Source organism: Chaetodon auriga, chromosome 17, assembly GCF_051107435.1.
Source record: "Chaetodon auriga isolate fChaAug3 chromosome 17, fChaAug3.hap1, whole genome shotgun sequence".
NCBI lineage: Eukaryota > Metazoa > Chordata > Actinopteri > Chaetodontiformes > Chaetodontidae > Chaetodon > Chaetodon auriga.
Window position 1 is genome coordinate 23,099,252 of NC_135090.1, and position 17,618 is coordinate 23,116,869.

The 17,618-nt window shown below is 43.8% G+C and overlaps 1 protein-coding gene across 1 annotated transcript in view; it reads right to left on the reverse strand.

Moving 5' to 3' along the window:
- Positions 1-13,887, reverse strand: part of LOC143335299 (tenascin-like) — a 36,231-nt gene extending 22,344 nt beyond the window's left edge. Inside the window, exons 1-7 of the mRNA XM_076754599.1 lie at positions 13,656-13,887; positions 13,021-13,078; positions 12,656-12,874; positions 8,369-8,779; positions 8,158-8,275; positions 7,598-7,971; positions 1,348-1,463 (exon numbers count right to left, since the gene is read on the reverse strand). Coding sequence (XP_076610714.1) covers positions 1,348-1,463; positions 7,598-7,971; positions 8,158-8,275; positions 8,369-8,779; positions 12,656-12,874; positions 13,021-13,078; positions 13,656-13,790 — 1,431 coding nt within the window. The 5' untranslated portion in view covers positions 13,791-13,887. The remainder of the gene's footprint in view (positions 1-1,347; positions 1,464-7,597; positions 7,972-8,157; positions 8,276-8,368; positions 8,780-12,655; positions 12,875-13,020; positions 13,079-13,655) is intronic.
- Positions 13,888-17,618: the final 3,731 nt, after the last annotated feature.

Below are 17,618 nucleotides of genomic sequence, written 5' to 3' on the forward strand. Positions count from 1 at the left end.
TGGACGTTTGTCAGGTGACACAAACATGAAAGCAAAAATTTAATTTGCCAAAGTATTGAACTACTCCTTGAACTATTCTCCCGCGTCTAAACCTACAAAACATGAACAATACTATGAATACTATTGTACAATGTCAGCGTTTTCAGTAAAAATAGCACTCACACACCGACTTGGAGTTCTGAGTTTTGGCCCTAAAACATCTGTTAGAGTCCTGAGGTGATTTACTGAAGAACATCTGTGCTGCAAATCCTCTTCGGGGTTCTTAGATGAATCTCACTGGATGTTCTGAATCAGTGTTTGTGGAGGAAATTAATCCTGGAAGCTGCTGAATCCTCGTTGACTTCACTGTTTTTCATCTTTTCAGGCCTTTCTGGGATTTCATGGACGCTGTTGCTCTTGTTGTGATGGAAAGGATACAGTGAATTACATTAACCTGACATCCAGTTACAGAGTTCTCCTCAGTAATTCCACCTGACGGCTCTTTGAATGGGACTTTTTGCCACCTGCGATTTGAATTTTCATGAACACAAACAGGCCTCAGAGGAAGAGCTCCGGTCGTATCATCTGGAGGTCAAAGGTCAGATGGGTTTGTTGTTTATCATCTCAGGCCGTATGAGGTCATTTTATGATTCTGCAGAGCTCGTCCTCATTTTTTAAAACTCTCTTGAGGGTCTTGAGTAAATTTCAGCAACAGTTTTTACGTTCTTCTCCGTCCTCTCAACATGACTCTGACCTCCTGAACGCTGGGACGGCGACCACTTTTGGTGTTGCGCCACGACTGTCAACAAATACATCTGCTGTCTGAATTATATCTGTGTGTGTGTGTGTGTGTGTGTGTGTGTGTGTGTGAGTGTGTGTTTTGCACTGTGAACAGCAGCACTAGACTCAGACTTCTTCACGAGTCAAGATCATGAAGTCAAATTCAGGTCTGCACACGAAAGATCATCTTCTCTGAAATCACTTTTCATCTTTTATCTTCAAGAAAGTCGTTTTTGCTCTGATTTTATGTTTCACATTGTTGCATCTTTGTTTTTAGAGAGCTGTTAATGAGGATTAGAACATTTAGAGTCTGTGTATATAGTTTAACAGTGTTCACAAGGTGCAAGTGTTGAATCAAGATGGTCTTGGAGCCCATTAGGGGTCCCTGCTTCCATCTAACAAAGGCATAGAAATGCCACCATAAAACAAAAAACTAAATCCTTGTAGAGCTGAAAACGCCGACGCAGACATTTCAGCTGATGTGTATGCAAGTTCACCGAAACACTTTAAGACTCGACTGCATGAAAGCAAAGAGGCGAGAGGAAAGAGACGTGCAGTGACCGGCAGGCCGTGTTCTCAGGCTCGTACCTGGCTGGTGAAGGTGATGTGGTAGGTCTCGTACTGGACGGGCGGTGGAGTCCAGACCAGAGTGACAGACGTCTCTGTGATGTCCCGAGTGATGAGCTGAGACACACCTGACATGACTGCAGAGACAGAGACACATCGTCACTGGGAAGCTAATGTTATCCATCCCTTACACGCTGTGTGATTGAAAACACATTTCTTTTACGGATCTTTATCGCATGTTTCTCTTTGACACTTGGGATTCTTGACTTGCAGCACTTCTTTCTTTTTCTCACTCTGTCTGTCGTGACCATTATGCACCAAAGTAGCAGCGGTGGATGCACAGTGGTTAACATGGATCAGGCGAGAAGGACAAAATTTTCCATCTCGACATGATGACGCTTAATTTTCTCAAAGCAAAGCATGATTAAAATATACGAGTCCATTTTAGTCTTCCTCCACATCCACACAGAGCAGCACGGTCGTCCTCCAGGAGTCGTGTTTGTGTTCACCTGACGGATGTATATTCACTCTTCAGCTCCCTTTCCCTGATCTGAGGCCAGTCTGCTGTGGCTCCAAAGTCATGAGCCTGGATGTCACCCATTAATGACAAAAACATCTTCTCCGTCTGAACTGTTTCATTTTCAAGCAGAAGATCAGATAGAACAGCTTGTTTTATTGTTGTGGTGCCAATAAACCAAAAAAGGAGATAAACAGGTGAGATTTACTACTTCTCCAACAAACTTTTCCACACCATTCACACCTAATATTGAAACGCAATCCCAGGAACGTTATCAGGGTAAGTAAAAACACCTTAATGCGAGGTGTCACGTGTCGCCTGGAGGTAGTCTGGATCACATTGTGTCTGAGTCTTACAGAAACACGCTGTAGGCTACACAGCATACAGATATTTACATAACTAACATAAAATACAGGTTGCGTATAGAGCGAGCAAGCGAGAAGACTGAAAGACACAAGCCTCTAATTACCGATGATGATGCGTTCGATGCCATGAGAGCACCAAGAGATACACCACTCAACAGAACTACATGAAAAATGAAAGCAAAACAGATGGAAATGAACAATATTCTGTAAGAAATAACTGTGTTTGTCACATGTTGCATTCACCTGAGCAGCTGACCTCCTGTTAACAAGATCAATTATCTAGTCATTGAGTAGCCTTCATGCTGATACTGCAACACATTAACTGACTGTATTTTTTACTCTAAAAAAGTAAAAGTACTCTTTTTTTTACTTAAAAAAGGGGACAAATAAAAAAGACTTTGTTGTAGACAGAATTTCACAAAGTTTGGAAATTGTCTCCTAACTCAACAACTCACAAAATTCTGTTATTTTTAAAAGGAGTCTGGGGCAACTGTTGTGATTTAATTTACAGAAATTCACGTGATCAGCTGAAGACACACAGCATCAAAAACACATTTTGGTTTTTGGGTGTTTGGCCAGAGTTTTCTGTGGAGGAGCAGGATGAGCTGACTTGTTTCCATCAACCTTTGTCGCATCTTCATAAAAAACCAAAATGCAACCCCGTCAAACTTGTAACAGTAACTCCTGCTCTTCCATTGGTTACAGCTGCTCCATCCTAACTCACTCATTGGCTCGTCAAAAAGCTAAAAGTTGAATGAAAACTGCTCTGCATTAATCAGACTGTACGTTCAGATATGCTCCCCTGCTGCAGAAGAAGGCAAACAAGTCGTTTTTCTTCCTGAGTTTCTCTCCATCGTGTCTCTTTCTTCCTCGTGTGATTGATGCAGTGGAACAAATGAACCAGCGGGCTTCCACTTCTGCTGAAGGCTCAATTTAGCTGAAATTGAGACGTGCACCTTACGAAACCCTTTGGCATCAGCCTCCATCAATCGTTACGCGCTGGCACCCCAACAATAAAACAAACTGTTCTATCTGATCTGCTGCTTGAAAATGAAACAGTTCAGACGGAGAAGATGTTTTTCTCATTAAGGATCATGGTAATGCAGCCACAGCGGCCTGCGCTAAGATCAGGGAGAGGTGGATGAATATCTTTAAGATCTCCATAAAAAGACAAGAATGACACAATCTGAAAGAGATTTCCCCAAGGAGCTGGTGGAGGGTCAAAGCACTTTCATCAGGTGACGACACGCTGCTCCGTCTGCTGGATTCATGAAGAAATAGATGCTTGTTAACACTACATTTACCTGGTAACATGTCACATGTTGAATGAAGCATTCAGGAGGTTTATGAAGAAGAAGAAGAAGAAGAAGAAGAATCAGGGGGAGACATTCCCCTTTATTGTCACACACACGCGCACACAGCACACGGAGGTGAAATTTGTCTTCCGCCTTTGACCCATCCTGGTCGTCCTTCCTCCGCGGCAGACCAGGAGCGGTGGGCAGCCAGACCGGCGCCCGGGGACCCATTCTTCTGTGTCACCATTGGTCAGGTGGTGATCTTCTTGCATGTTTTTAGTGGGGGTATATATTTTTACGGAGGATACCCCAGGTGAACACGGGGAGAACATGCAAACTCCACGCAGAAAGGCCCTCCTCGAGCAGCAGGCACCGGTTATCACAGGTTTATGATGTTTTATGAAGCAGTTTCACCAGGAGAAACACTCATTTTCTGTCATGTTCTATCTACATTTCATATACATCAGCCTTTTCCATAAAGTGCAGTTCAATAAACCTCATGCTGACACACGAAGCTCTCAGGCTGGCAGAGCCACGCAGCTGATGTATGACTGCACACAGCGAGGGCATACTCGATAATAATTCACAGATTTGTTTTACTGCTCGGCCTTCTCATAAAATTAGTGCTGAAAAATTCACTGCTCAGCGGGTCACTGAGAGCCTGACGTGATGCTTCCCGTAACCGATTACTGAATCCAGCATGCATTTCATATACGAACTGAGCGGAGAAAGAAGCAGGCGTGTGGCTGACGACCAAACACGCTCACATGTGCACATAGAAATATATCAAAAACATAAGTATGAAAGTCAAAGTACTCACAGTGCAGTACAATGTTACTCTTACATCTCATGTTTCAGAACAACAGCCTGTTTTCAGCTTTGTGACGATGCATTTTCAGCTGATCCAAGAGGCTTTTTAAAGAGTTTAGCATTGTGTGTTTAACTTAAGAATTTTCTCAAGACAAAGGATAACTTCAACACATCTGGAGATACGTGGTTTTCACTGGACACGGAGGGTGTGAATGACTGTAATTGTAAAAGTAACTAGTAACTAAAGCTGACAGATGAATAAATAAAAGGCACAGTATTTACCTCTGAGATGTAGTGGAGTAGAAGTGTGAAGATGCCTAAAATGGAAATACTCAAGTAAAGTACAAGTACCTCAAATTTGTACTTAAAGAGGCCATATTATGCTTTTACAGTACTTGAGTAAATGTGCTTAGTTACATTCCATCACTAGTATCAACCATTGTGGACAGTGAGGTGATATTTTTGGTATTTTCTTGTGAATTTAAGTTTTAAATAGACACAAAAGTACTTTGAGCTAAATGCTAATGTCAGGATGCTAACATGCCCGCGATAACAATACTGTTTGGCAGATAACCATAAGATGGTTCCAGATGAAAAGTCCAGAGTTCACAAACGTTCTTACAATTCATCTTGAGTCGGACATGAACGTCTGAACCAGAATTTCAGGACAATCCTGCCAATAGATGTTGAGATATTTCACTCGAAACCACAAATGTCAACTTTGTATTGATGCTAGAGGAAAAACTAGCTGGATTCAACCTGCAGGAACCATGAATGTTTAACGACAATCCATCCGTTTGAGCCAGTGAAATAGATAAACAGACAGAACTGACTGTTTTGCCAACAGACTTTCAGACCTTTGTGAGTTTTCTGAGGCGGAGGTCAACGTGGGGTACCCTGCACTAACGATGTCCCGGTTTCTAAAATCCTGGCTATGCTAATAAAACACATTCAAAATGTGCATGAAAACAGGTGGATGGAAACGTACTCAACAGTTGCTGCTGGTCACTTATCTCACTTTCTCTCCCTGTCATGGGGCGTCAGATTGTGGGACTCCAAAAAAGCAAAAGTCCAATCAGAGGTCAGGTACATTTGGGAAAACACTTCACTTCCTGTTTGAGCCTCAGGCTGCACAGAAAGCCGTTACACAGCAGTCAGAGGGGTTTTATGGGCAGCACTTCTGGATCCTGCTGCTCCGTTAATGAAACAGTTCTGTCAGTCGAACCAGCTCCAAACAGACGAGCTAATACGCTAACGTAGCCTGGCAACAACAAAAACAACAAAACAGTGTGAAGAGGCAAACGACACGAGTCACTCTGCAAATCACGATGCATCAAACTAGCTAAGTGAAGGGAAGTTTCCTCAATATAGAAAAATGAGAGTGTGTCAGGGAGGAAATGATCAGATAATTAAGATGGAAACGCAGGTGTTAAATGAGTCATGACAAACACTCCTCATGACTGACATGTTCAGTTCACTTTCATGGCAAAACATTTCCAAAGTCTGTAAAACATTTTATCAACTACATCCTCCCAGAAATGACAAACTGTCTGCTTTCGTGTGTGAGACCCATTACGTTATTATGTGAAGAGATATTACACTAAAGCAAAGCATCTGGGATATTCAAGCCCTGCTTACATACCAAACATGTAAAGTGTTCTCCCTGATGTTATAAACCACAAGTCCACATGAGGAAAAACAAAGCCAAACTCGCTGGAAAGGGATATTTAAACACGGCCACTGTGGAGGAAATGTGTGATTTTATAGGCTTTTTGCAGATTTCTTGCCAGAAAAAGATCGTTCCCATGCGATCTGCGATGGAGCAGCAGATGTTAGTAAGCAAAAAAATAAGAAAGTAAACACTTGATAAGTTATATAGCACTTCTGTAGCGCAGGCATAGCTGTTTGCAATAAAAGCAAAATCAACAGATATAAAAAGAGACATAGAAATGCTAAAAACTGGCAGAACAAATGTGCCCTGAGGAACATTTTAAAGGTGCTCATGACGTCTTTAGTTTTAGGCCTGGATCAAGGACCAGCCATGATGGGATACAGTGGATTCATGTTTACCAGTGTCCCTCGACTGGGAAAAACAGGTGAATAAAGACACTACATGCTGGTCAAAGGGGATAGAGGGTGGATTTATCAGATGACGAAGGCTTCCTTCACCTTGAAGAAAAGTTTTGATAGCATTAAAGTGTATTGTGATATTAACCTTTTCAGATTTGAACCAGCTATGCAAAATTGTTGGAAATTTTGGTGCTAAAATGTGATGTATAACTGGATATCATCTGCATAGAAGCAATACTTGACACCAGAAAACTAGTTACTTGGCCAAGATGAAACATAGGAAAACAGAAGGGGACCATGAATAGAGCCTTGTGGTACACCACAGGTCAGTGTCACAGATGAGGATGAATCATGGGCATTGTACTACAAATCTTAGACATTGATGTTTTGCCTCTTGTATTGTTGCCCTTTCTAATGTGTGTAACAACTCTAACTGACCATCAGGGTAGTGTAGGGCCATTTGTTGATAGAATAAATTGTCGACACAGATGCTTTTCATTGTTGTTGTTTTGTCTGGTACACGTATAAATATCTTTTAAACTTCATATCATCTGCTCACTGGTTAGCATATATATATAAAAAAAAAAAAAAAAAAATCAAAATGGGACCTAGAATAGAACCTTGTGGCACACCACAAATCAGACTCAAAGATGAAAATGTATGATTAACAGCATTGTGTCACAAACTTGAGCACAAAGTACATTATGATTGTACTGTAGGGTACTTTCTGGTATAGTAAAATATGACCAAATACAATTGTTTTTTGTCTTTTGATGTAAACATTCTATTTTGCTTTCTAGAACAAATAGTTTCTCTGTAGTACTCAGTTACATAAAGACTACATCCTTGATAGAAAGGTTGTTTGACCTTCATCTATTATTCCATTGCTTGTGAGATTTGAAAACTCCACGTGTAAGACTGCAGAACACATTGGGAATTACATTAGCCAGACCACATTTGGTGACCACATTCTTAAATAAAATATCCCCCAGCAAGTTGAAAGTAACTAACTCCAACTGCTGACAAGTCCACCAGCCCTGCCTGACAAACGCAATGCCAAGAATCATGGATCAGATGTCATTATCCAGATGATGAATCCAGATACAGATCACATGCTGATACCAGGTCGGAATGGGGACAACCTATACATGACACAGTTCCACTTAGGAGACTAAATTGAATGAATACTCTCTTATTTGTTTGGTTTAACTCACCGGTATCACAGTTGGGTCCAGTCATGCCCTCCTCACACTGGCTGCAGTCTGGTCCGGTGAACCCCCGCCGGCAGACGCACCTCCCTTTGACGCACCGTCCTTTGTTGTTGCAGTTATTGGGACAGCCTTTGGCGGCACAGTCCGGCCCAGCGAAGCCCACGTCGCAAACACACTTCCCATTCACACACTTCCCACGATTGTTGCAATTGTTGGGACAAGCTTTCACGGAACAGTCTGCGCCGGTGAATCCATCATTGCAAACACACTGTCCATTAACACAGCGCCCCCTGTTGTTGCAGTTTCCTGGGCAGGAGTTCTCTGAGCAGTCGTCACCGGCGAAGCCGCTGTCACACACACATTTACCATTTACACACCTGCCGCGGTCGTAGCAGTCATTAGGGCAGGTTCTTTCTAAGCAATCCGGGCCGCCGAAACCATCATCGCAAACACACTCTCCATTTACACAGCGCCCTCTGTTGTTACAGTTTGCAGGACAGGCGATCTCAGAGCAGTCCGCTCCAGTGAAGCCGCTGTCGCATACACATTTACCGTTGACACACCTGCCGCGGTTGTTGCAGTTATCAGGACAGGCCTTTTTGGAGCAATCTGGTCCGGCGAATCCAGGATTACAAACACACTGTCCATTAATGCAGCGCCCCCTGTTGTTGCAGTTTCCTGTGCATGAATTCTCAGAGCAGTCCGCACCAGTGAAGCCGCTGTCACACACACATTTACCATTTACACACTTTCCACGGTCATTGCAGTTGTCAGGACATGCCCTGTTTGAGCAGTCTGGGCCGGTGAATCCAGGATTACACACACACTGCCCGTTGACACAGCGCCCCCTGTTGTTGCAGTTTCCAGGACACAGTTCATCAGAGCAGCTGGGACCCGTGAAGCCACTGTCGCACACACACCTGCCGTTCACACACCTGCCTCGGTTGTTGCAGTTGTCGGGGCAGCCTCTCTGCAAGCAGTCGGGGCCGGTGAAACCAGGATCGCACACACACTGTCCGTTCACACACCGTCCGTTGTCGTTGCAGTTTCCGGGACAGTTGGATTGACTGCAGTCTGGTCCTTTGAAACCAGGGAAGCAGACACACTTGCCGTCCACGCAGCGACCCTGATCGCTGCACTCATTGGGACACTCGTCAGTCTCTGGTTTGATGGAGCAACCTGCACCTGAAGCAGAAGAAGGAGAAGGAGAGACAGATGGGTTAAAAGAGATGATGAAGAGACGTCACGAACAAGCTGACGGCAAGTCGGTCTGTCACTGTGCAACACTGTCCTGCCAGCCTGTGACTGGGTTAAAAAACAGCGCACACACTGTGTAGTCAGGACGTTTCTGCTGACAAAACAGGACAGACAGTCAATGATGGTGGACAACAGTCCACACTACTGTAGAACCTGATGACATCTAATATGCACTTCTTGTACATATCTGGTCATATTTTTGTTGTTTTCTTTTTGTCAAATAGTACTTTTATTACTATTACTCTGAAGTTTTCAACAGCTTAAAGTTTTATAAAAGCTAAAATCTATCTATCTATCTATCTATCTATCTATCTATATTAGAGAAGGTCACAATCTTGCCTGAAGACTCAGAAATATTCAGTATAACCTTTGATGAGGGGTCACGAGTGAATAAATATGGATCCTTTTAAAAGGTCAAAAATCCCCAAGAACTCCAGAGTTTGTTATGACTCAACAACAGCCTGATGATTTAGCTTCTAGTCTTAGAATCAGTGGAGCTAAAAACGTTCCTCCTGAGGGTGGTGCTAAGGAAAAGTTAAGGTGGTTATCAAAGCCTTCGACATCTGAAGACCATTAAAAACCTCAATGAAAGCAGGGGCCAGTCGTTGAGCGCTCTGGTTGTAAAGTGGGCCGACGGACTGACCCCCACCCTCAGGTCTATCGGAGCAGTGATGGAGGCTTTGCTTTGCTGCAGTACAGTAATGGAAGTTCACGTCTTGAACGAGTCAGAGAACTCTTCATTGATCATCCTGCTTTAGTCTTTGAGGGGTGGGCTGGTGGGAGGTGGACATCTAATCCCCTCTAATTCGACTGTAAAGCACTAATTATCCCCCTGTGCTGTCGAGAGGAGGGCGGAGGGAAGCTGCGGCGGACTGGGAGGAGGTCCAGACTGAGATCACACTGGGCAGAGAGTGGAGGGGATACACACACACACACACACACACACACACACACACACACACACACACACACACACACACACACACACACACACTGCAGCGTTAGCTCATGCTTTGAGCTTTGCCAGTATCTCACATTAGTCTGTCAAACATAATTCAACTGACAGCACAGTCATTTATTCAGAGTAACTAAGTACATTTACATTTAAGTACTGAGCTGAAGTACAGTCTGGAGGTAATGGTACTTCACCATTTCCATTTTGTGTAGATATACTGAACCTCAGCCTCCTCTACGATCTGCTGTATTTCAGCTTGATGCACTTTAGTTGGATTGAATGTTTCTGTTCTGTCATGTTTCAGAGAACGTCAGAGAAATCTGACATGAAGTGAAATTAAAACTGACGGAAAACACAACCAGCTTCAGAGTTAAAAATACGGCTGGAGGGTAATGAGCACATGCATTTTAGGTAAAGTACAATTTAACTTGAGATGCTACCTTAATCTTCTCCTGGCCCTCACTGTTCCGACCAATCGCCCAGTCGCCCCCCAAACGCTCACAATCACAACAGCACTGCTGACGTCCACAGATCGATAACACTCAACAAACGTCCAGAAGATCCACTGCAGTAAAAATATTTGGTCCAAAACATGATAATAATCCACAGAAAGATGTTTTCTCCTTTCAAACCAGCAGACGAGCTCGTCTCCTGCTTAAAATACACAAACTGGCGGCATTTTGGCACATCTCTAGTCAAACTATATGTATAGATACCTTAAATATAGATGGCCATAATTTAGTTTTCATCAATATATTTATATTGATAAATACAAAGTTTACTCACGTACTGCACTGAAGTACAAGTATGAGGTACTTAGAACCCCGATTCTAAAACAGTCTGAACTCTGTGAAACATAAATAAAACCAGAATCAATCATCAATAATCAAACTGTTTTCTCTGACGGCAGCTCCATGTGTTCATCTCCTTCATCCACTCATGTGTTCACAAAGTGGTGAACTTTACTGACGACAGATGAGAGAGTTCTTCTTTTCCTTTGTGTTTGTTGTTGTTGATTGTGTAAATTTTGATTTTAGAAGACAAAATAGGGAACGGACGGTCTGAGAGTTTCGCTCTGCTCTCGACAAAAATATCAAAATACTTGATCAATTTGTCATCTGTTGGCTGTGTGTGTGTGTGTGTGTGTGTGTGTGTGTGTGTGTGATGCAGGATGAGTCAGCGGTAAGCAGCGACAGGCAGCAGTGAAGTAATATGAACTCACAGAAGTGGCTGAAGCAGACGCGTTTGGACAGATTGTGACTGAATGAGTGTGTTTCCAGCTGAAATGAAGAGCTGCAGCACGACGACATGAAAGATGAGACGTGAGGAGAAATATATGAGCTGTAAATCAGAGTCAGATCCACCACGCTCAGATTTATTACTGCACGATTACTCATCGGAGGAAACTCTGCATGCAGTTCACACAGTCACAACAGCGAGCAGCCGGGCGTGTTAATGTGAGCGAGGCTGCGCTCTGCTGCTTTGCTCAAGGGTAACTTGGCAGTCGGTGTTTAAGTTTGTGTTCATTTCTTTAAGTCGGTGCTTTTATGTCCCAGCGGCTTCTCCTCTAGCGCCACCATCAGGACAAAACTGTAAGTTGGATGAAAACGTCAGACAAGCTTTCCTGGAGGAATTATCCAAAAAGATCTTTATTGATGATGGCACACGTTAACGTTACACACACACTGATGACGAGCTTAAAAATGAGAGAACAGTCGACAGCTACGCTAGCAGCACAGCAGATGCTAATGTCAGCATGCTAACCTGCTCACGGTAACGATGCTAACATGCTGATGTTTAGCAGGTAAAATGTTCATCACCATCTTAGTTCAGTGTGTTAGCATGCTAGCATTTGCTAATTTGCACCCAGCTGGTGGGAATGAGGTTCTAGTCTGGGTTCTCCTGGTTTTCTCCTGATGCCTGAGTTCTCCCAGGTCACATGACCAGGTGTGTGTTAGTGTTTGTTGGCATGGTGCAGCACGTGGCTAACAGTGGTCAGGACGACTGTGGTCAGCTTTAAAAACTATGACTGCAACCTTTCCTTCACACGTACTAGTAGTTCAGATAACTTTGGGTGGTTTTGGAGAGAAATGTGGGTTCATGACGGAGGAATTAATGTCGTAAATGTTTTATTTTTCAAAGCTACTTAGTTCTCGTTTTCATGAGACACAATAACAACACGGAGAGGAACATTATTTACTCGTTCCCGATGGGACTGGCTGGTATTTATCTGTTGTTTTGTCCCCATAGCTTCGTCTCGCAGTGCTTTCCTGTGTGATCAGGCAGTTAAACAACATACCAGAAACGACAGACTTGAGGTTTATTTTATTTACAACATCAACATGTTGGGAAAAGTTTTGTTTTGAATGCTTTATGGTTCATTTATTGGTCTGTTAAGACTTTACTGGAAAGCCTTAAAGAAGGCATGATTATCTTTATATTGAAGCGATTAACTTTGGATTTATATGATGGAAAATCACGGGGCCCCTGAGGGCCCCCAAACCTCTTTTTGGTTCTCTCACTGGTCTGGGCAAACGTAACAAAGATTAAAGCTCCTAAAAACGTATTTTCTCAATCAGCTTCTCGGAGCGACGCACCGTTTTCTGACAGAGTGGGAAGAGTTCTGCTTATTTTACAGCTTCTCTAGAAGCGAGGCGACGAGCGCCGTCGTGTCCAGACGGATAAACAACGAGCTGAAAGTCACTTTAAACCTCCGTGAAGCCGAGCGGAGCTGCACATTCAGCTCACTGTTCAGCTCAGAATCTGATTCTGATTCTGATTCTGATTCTGTTTAAAAAACTTCACTCTTTAACTTTGTTGTTTATTCAGTCGTGAATAGCCGACACTACCTTTGCTCTCCTTGGAGGTGCAGCAGCCTCCCTCGGCTCCTCCACATTTCTCCCTGAGGGCTGACACCTCCCTCTCCAGCCTCTCCAGACGCTCCCGCAGGGCAGCAAACTCTGTCTCACAACCACAAGACCCGGATCCTGAATCTGAACCCGACGGAACCAGTTTGATCTTGTGGGTCAGGACCAGAGGAGAGCCGGGAGTCAGGTCGATCTCCTTCCCTGAGAAAAAAAGAGAGGAGCAGGCTGAATTAAGGTGACGAGGAGGAGGAGGAAACTTTTGTTTGAGGAGTCAGAACCGCTCAGACCAACACTGATGAAAAATGCATTTGTTTTAGTTCTGTTCAGGTCTTCACTGCAGGTTTTACCTCCCTGGCTGACATCAGATGAATCGCCCTGAGTGGCGCAGCCCTCTGAGATCACCACCTGCAGCAATGACAACAGGTGAAGTCAACCTTAGTATCTCAGTGGGTTACCTGCTGCACCCCAATCCTGAATATTGCACTACATAACATTCATTCATCCAAAGCAGCTCACAGTCAGCACGTCCATCAAATATGCTGCAACAAAACGTCACACGAAGCTTCTCTGAGCGCTGCTTTCAACCCAAACACAGCTGCTGTATCACCATGACCCAAAATGCATTGCAGGCAGAGTAACAGTGATAACAACCGCAACAATACTAATGAAAAATTTTATCATAAATCTGACTGTAAAAAAGGTCCAGATGAAAAAAAACAAACATATTTTACATGAAATTAAAGAAACTTCAGTGTTTTTTGTACTCTGTGAGGAGGAGGAGGAGGAGGAGGAGGAGGAGGAGGAGGAGGAGGAGGAGCAGGCTCAGCTTGTCTTCACTTCTTCAGATGAATGCTGTCATGGCTGAGTCCTTTGATGGACGTGCTCCTTAAATTCAGATGCATTTTAAAGTGGAGGGCGTTTCGAATAACCTGTCAATCATCTCTACATGCTTCACCTCTCACCCAACCAGCCAACGGCTCACCTTGATGGAGTCCTGCTTGGTGTCCCTCGCCGCCCTTTGACCTCTGACCTGTAACTCCCGTGAGGTTGATGGGGTCAGGAGGGCGGGAGCAGCCAGGAGGAGGACGAGGAGGGGGCAGGGGATGAAGGGAAGCATCGCTGGGGTCGGACCAGGAAAGTTCTTCCTCAGGTTGTTTAGGAAAACGAGGGAAGGGAAAGATGTCGGGCTGCTCAGGAAATCCGAGCTGATTGAAGCAGTTTGTTTGTTCGACTGTTTCCAAGACGTCTTAAGAGATGAGCAGCGCTCGGACTGCAGCTCAGAGAGATCTCCGTCAGCTTGGTTTCAGACTCTACGGAGGTGGTGGCAGCGGACGTAGCTTTCCTCCCACCTCTGCTTTGTTCTCCGTGGATTTTCCTCCTGGAACCAAGACAGAAACACACATTTAAACACACTGTAAAGTTTCCTTAATTAGCAGAAATGGGGCCATTAGCTGTTTATGGGCCAGTCAGTGTAGCGTGTCAGCCAGTAAACCACAATGGAAACAGTAACTTGGTCTGTCAGAGTAATTTGTTACCCTGCAGCCGGTTTTCTAACCGTCGTACCACCTCACATGATGGTGGCACATGGATCAAACTGAAGCTGGTTCTTTACCTTGTTTGTTAGACTGTAATTGGTTAATTTGTCTCAAATGGATCCTCATGTCTTACTGGGTTGGCTATGTTTGGCCCTGCTGGTCCTGATTGGTTTGGAATTTCCAGCAAAGGACAAAACTAATCCCGACTCCGGGAATGTGTCTCGGTCGCTTTATCATTTGGTCTTTATCAGAGCTGTGTGGCTTCAGTGAGCGCTCGTGTCGTCCTGGAAGTAAGAAAACTATGAAATCAACGTGAGGACAAAAGCAGTGCTGGAAGAAGAACCTTCACTCAGGCAGCAGTAGAGACTGTGTGACAAGTGCTGTACAAAGAAAGTTGATTACTATCATTACTAAGATATTCTTTAAGTAGGAAAAGTAGTCCTCATTACTGCTCAGAGTATCACTGCATTAAAATTTGTGATCTTTTTAAACAATGTGCTCATTAAAAAACCCTCTCTGATAAGTTTCCGCCTCAGAGCTCTGCACCACGCTGTCTGTGGAACCTTCTTTGAACAGATATTCATTTGCTTTGAGGATCAGAAGCAGAAACTTTAGAGGTGCTATGAATAAATAAAGCTCTAAATGTATAGTTTTGTCCAACATTACTTCTGTCAGCTGTTTCACAGCATGTTCGCCAATCCAGCTGAAACCAGCTGAGGGAAAAATGGCTGCCATCATTTCTGTGAGGGTTCTCATTCAAAGTCACTGCTCTGTGACAGACAGCATTCATGGAAACGTACGCTCACAGAAATGGTTTTCTGTATAAAGATTTCACCACGCGTTCCCTGACATTTCCTCCAACACACAAACAGTAGCTGAGCGACTCCACAACTGTGAGTCAAAGCTTAAATGATCTAACCACCGTGTCTCCCCCGAGAGGTTCATAACCCAGGCTGGTTAGTACTCCCGCTGTGTGTCCTCCATCCAGCTCCACTCCGCTTTCAGAGGCAGCAGGTCTGTATGCAGAAACCAGCTGCTCAGAGTCCCGGGTCCTGGACCGAGTCCACAACAACAGCATAACGTCATCCAGCCTGCAGCTGGAGGCGTGAACGAGCGACAGGAGGAGCAACTCGTTAGCTTTAAAAACCAAACACCAAATTAATAAATGTCTCTGCGTTCGTTTGTTTCCCTTTGTCCTCTGATGAGCTCTGGAGTCATTTTTAATATGTTATTTTAATGTAACACATTAATATTTACCATCAGGGAGCCAAAGAGTTTATTAAGTCACATTTTCTATAAGCCTGAAGGATTCTTTGGGTTAGAAGTCAGGAGTTTTCCTGCTGTTGCAAAACATTTCCAACCAAAATACATCTCCAGAACTCACACTCTGCTTCTCCGTGCGGCGAGCGATTCACGTTAGCTTTGATGGCTGCAAACGTTGGAGCTTTGTGGGAGTTTTGCTCAGTAACGTTGTGACTGTTCAGTTTGCTGAAGCGTCAAAACTTTATTCCTCTTCCCTGCTAGACGAGCGAGTTCATCACCTCACTTCACTTCACTTCCTCCCAACCTGAACTTCAAAAAAAAAAAAAAATGAGCAGACAAGTTATTAAAATATGGGCAGAATTGAAAGAATCCATCCAGAGGAGACGTCAGTGGATTCATCCTCCGGGCACCATGAACGTCTGAAGCACGTTTCTGTCAGAGCATGCAGCAGAAGCTGAGAGATTTCAGTCTGGAAAGTGTCGGAGTAAAAAGACTGAAAAGAGCATCATGATGTGGAAAGACGCCGCCCGAATGTCATGAAAAACATCGGAAAAATACAAAACAACAGCCATAAAATAAGGTGATTTTTGCTGGATGCTTCCTGACTCTTTGACCTCTCCGTCCTCTGACGCCTCCACTCATACACAAACCCCAGCTAACACACTGCACTGACAGGAGGGAGGAGAAGAGGAGCAGGGCGGGGGATCAGGAGGAGGAGAAGCATCAGAAAAGCTGCTGGACCCTGCTGGTTTTACTGCCGCCTTCGGTTTAACCAGGAGGAGCCGAGCGGCTGCAAACAGCGACGCCGGCTCTCACATCGTCACCGCGTTTACAAAAAGAGAAAAACCCATCGAGAAATCACCTCAATGACCTCGTTCAAAAACCTTGAAAACATGTCGACTCCTTTGACATATTCAGAATCTCTGAGTATATCAGATACTGTGAAGTCCACCCTCACTGCAGCAGTGGGAAGTACAATTTTGAGGTACTTTTACTTTGTTTGTCTGCCACTTCATACTTCTACTCCACCACATTTTGGAGGGAAATATTGTCTTTTTTACTGCAGTTTTAATTTGATAACTTTACTTACTCTGCAGATCCTGATTATTAATATAAAATATAAATCAGCTAATAAATCATGATTATCATTATGGATTAAGCTACTCAGCAATTAATAATTAGAGCAATTAGCTCCACTTCTACCAGCTGCAACATTAAAGGGATGAACATGTTCATGCATCAATAATGAGAATCTATTTATATAATACTGTGTATATATATCATATTTTGTCTACTTTTACTGACTAAGTACATTTTGATGCTGATACTTTCAGGAATGTGACATAACTGATAATTTAACGCGACCTGACACAAAGAGTTCAGCGTCTGCACTTTCAAGTCATTTCCATCTTTTTAAGCCTCCTGTTTCTTCTGGCTTCGACAGGATCAATTAGCTTGTAAAAACCTGCCGGTCGCAGCTGTTCCAGCTGCTTCGGTCGCAGCTCTCAGAAAGCACAGGAGGGCAATAGAAACGCTCCATAAAGACCTGTACTTTCTCTCGCTGCTGCTGGTTTTCATCTTTCAGTCAGAGCTTTTTCCTCCAGCTTCCAGAGGCCAAAATAAACTCCTTCTGTGCAGCTCCTTCAAACACAAACTTGGCACTCCATACCCAAACTTGGCTCCGGTTAAAACTGATCGGACTGTAAGCGAGTGACAGCAGGAGGCCTTCAGACGAGAGGCGGATGACGCCGTGAGAGATTCTGTTTTTATCAAAGCTGAACTCAGTTTATTTTCTGTTAGTTTAACAAATAACTTGCATTAGAAGCCTCTTCGCTTTCCTCTGAACTCAGCGTAACTTCTGCAAACCAAAAACAGGCTGATGATGCTCTTAAACTCAACATGCACAAGATTTTATGCTCACAGTTGTTAAACTAGCACTCAAACAAGCATCATCGATCACTGCATCACTGATATCAGTTCACAGCTAACTCCACTGTACACATATGGGTGGGTTTTGCTAGCGGCTAACGTAGCAGCAGAGGTGAGGAGCAGCTGCAGACGTCTGCTCACTTCTTTCTGACTCCTCGTTTCAGATCACTTGAGGACGTTTATCAGACTTCAAACAGCTGACTCTGCACACACTGAAG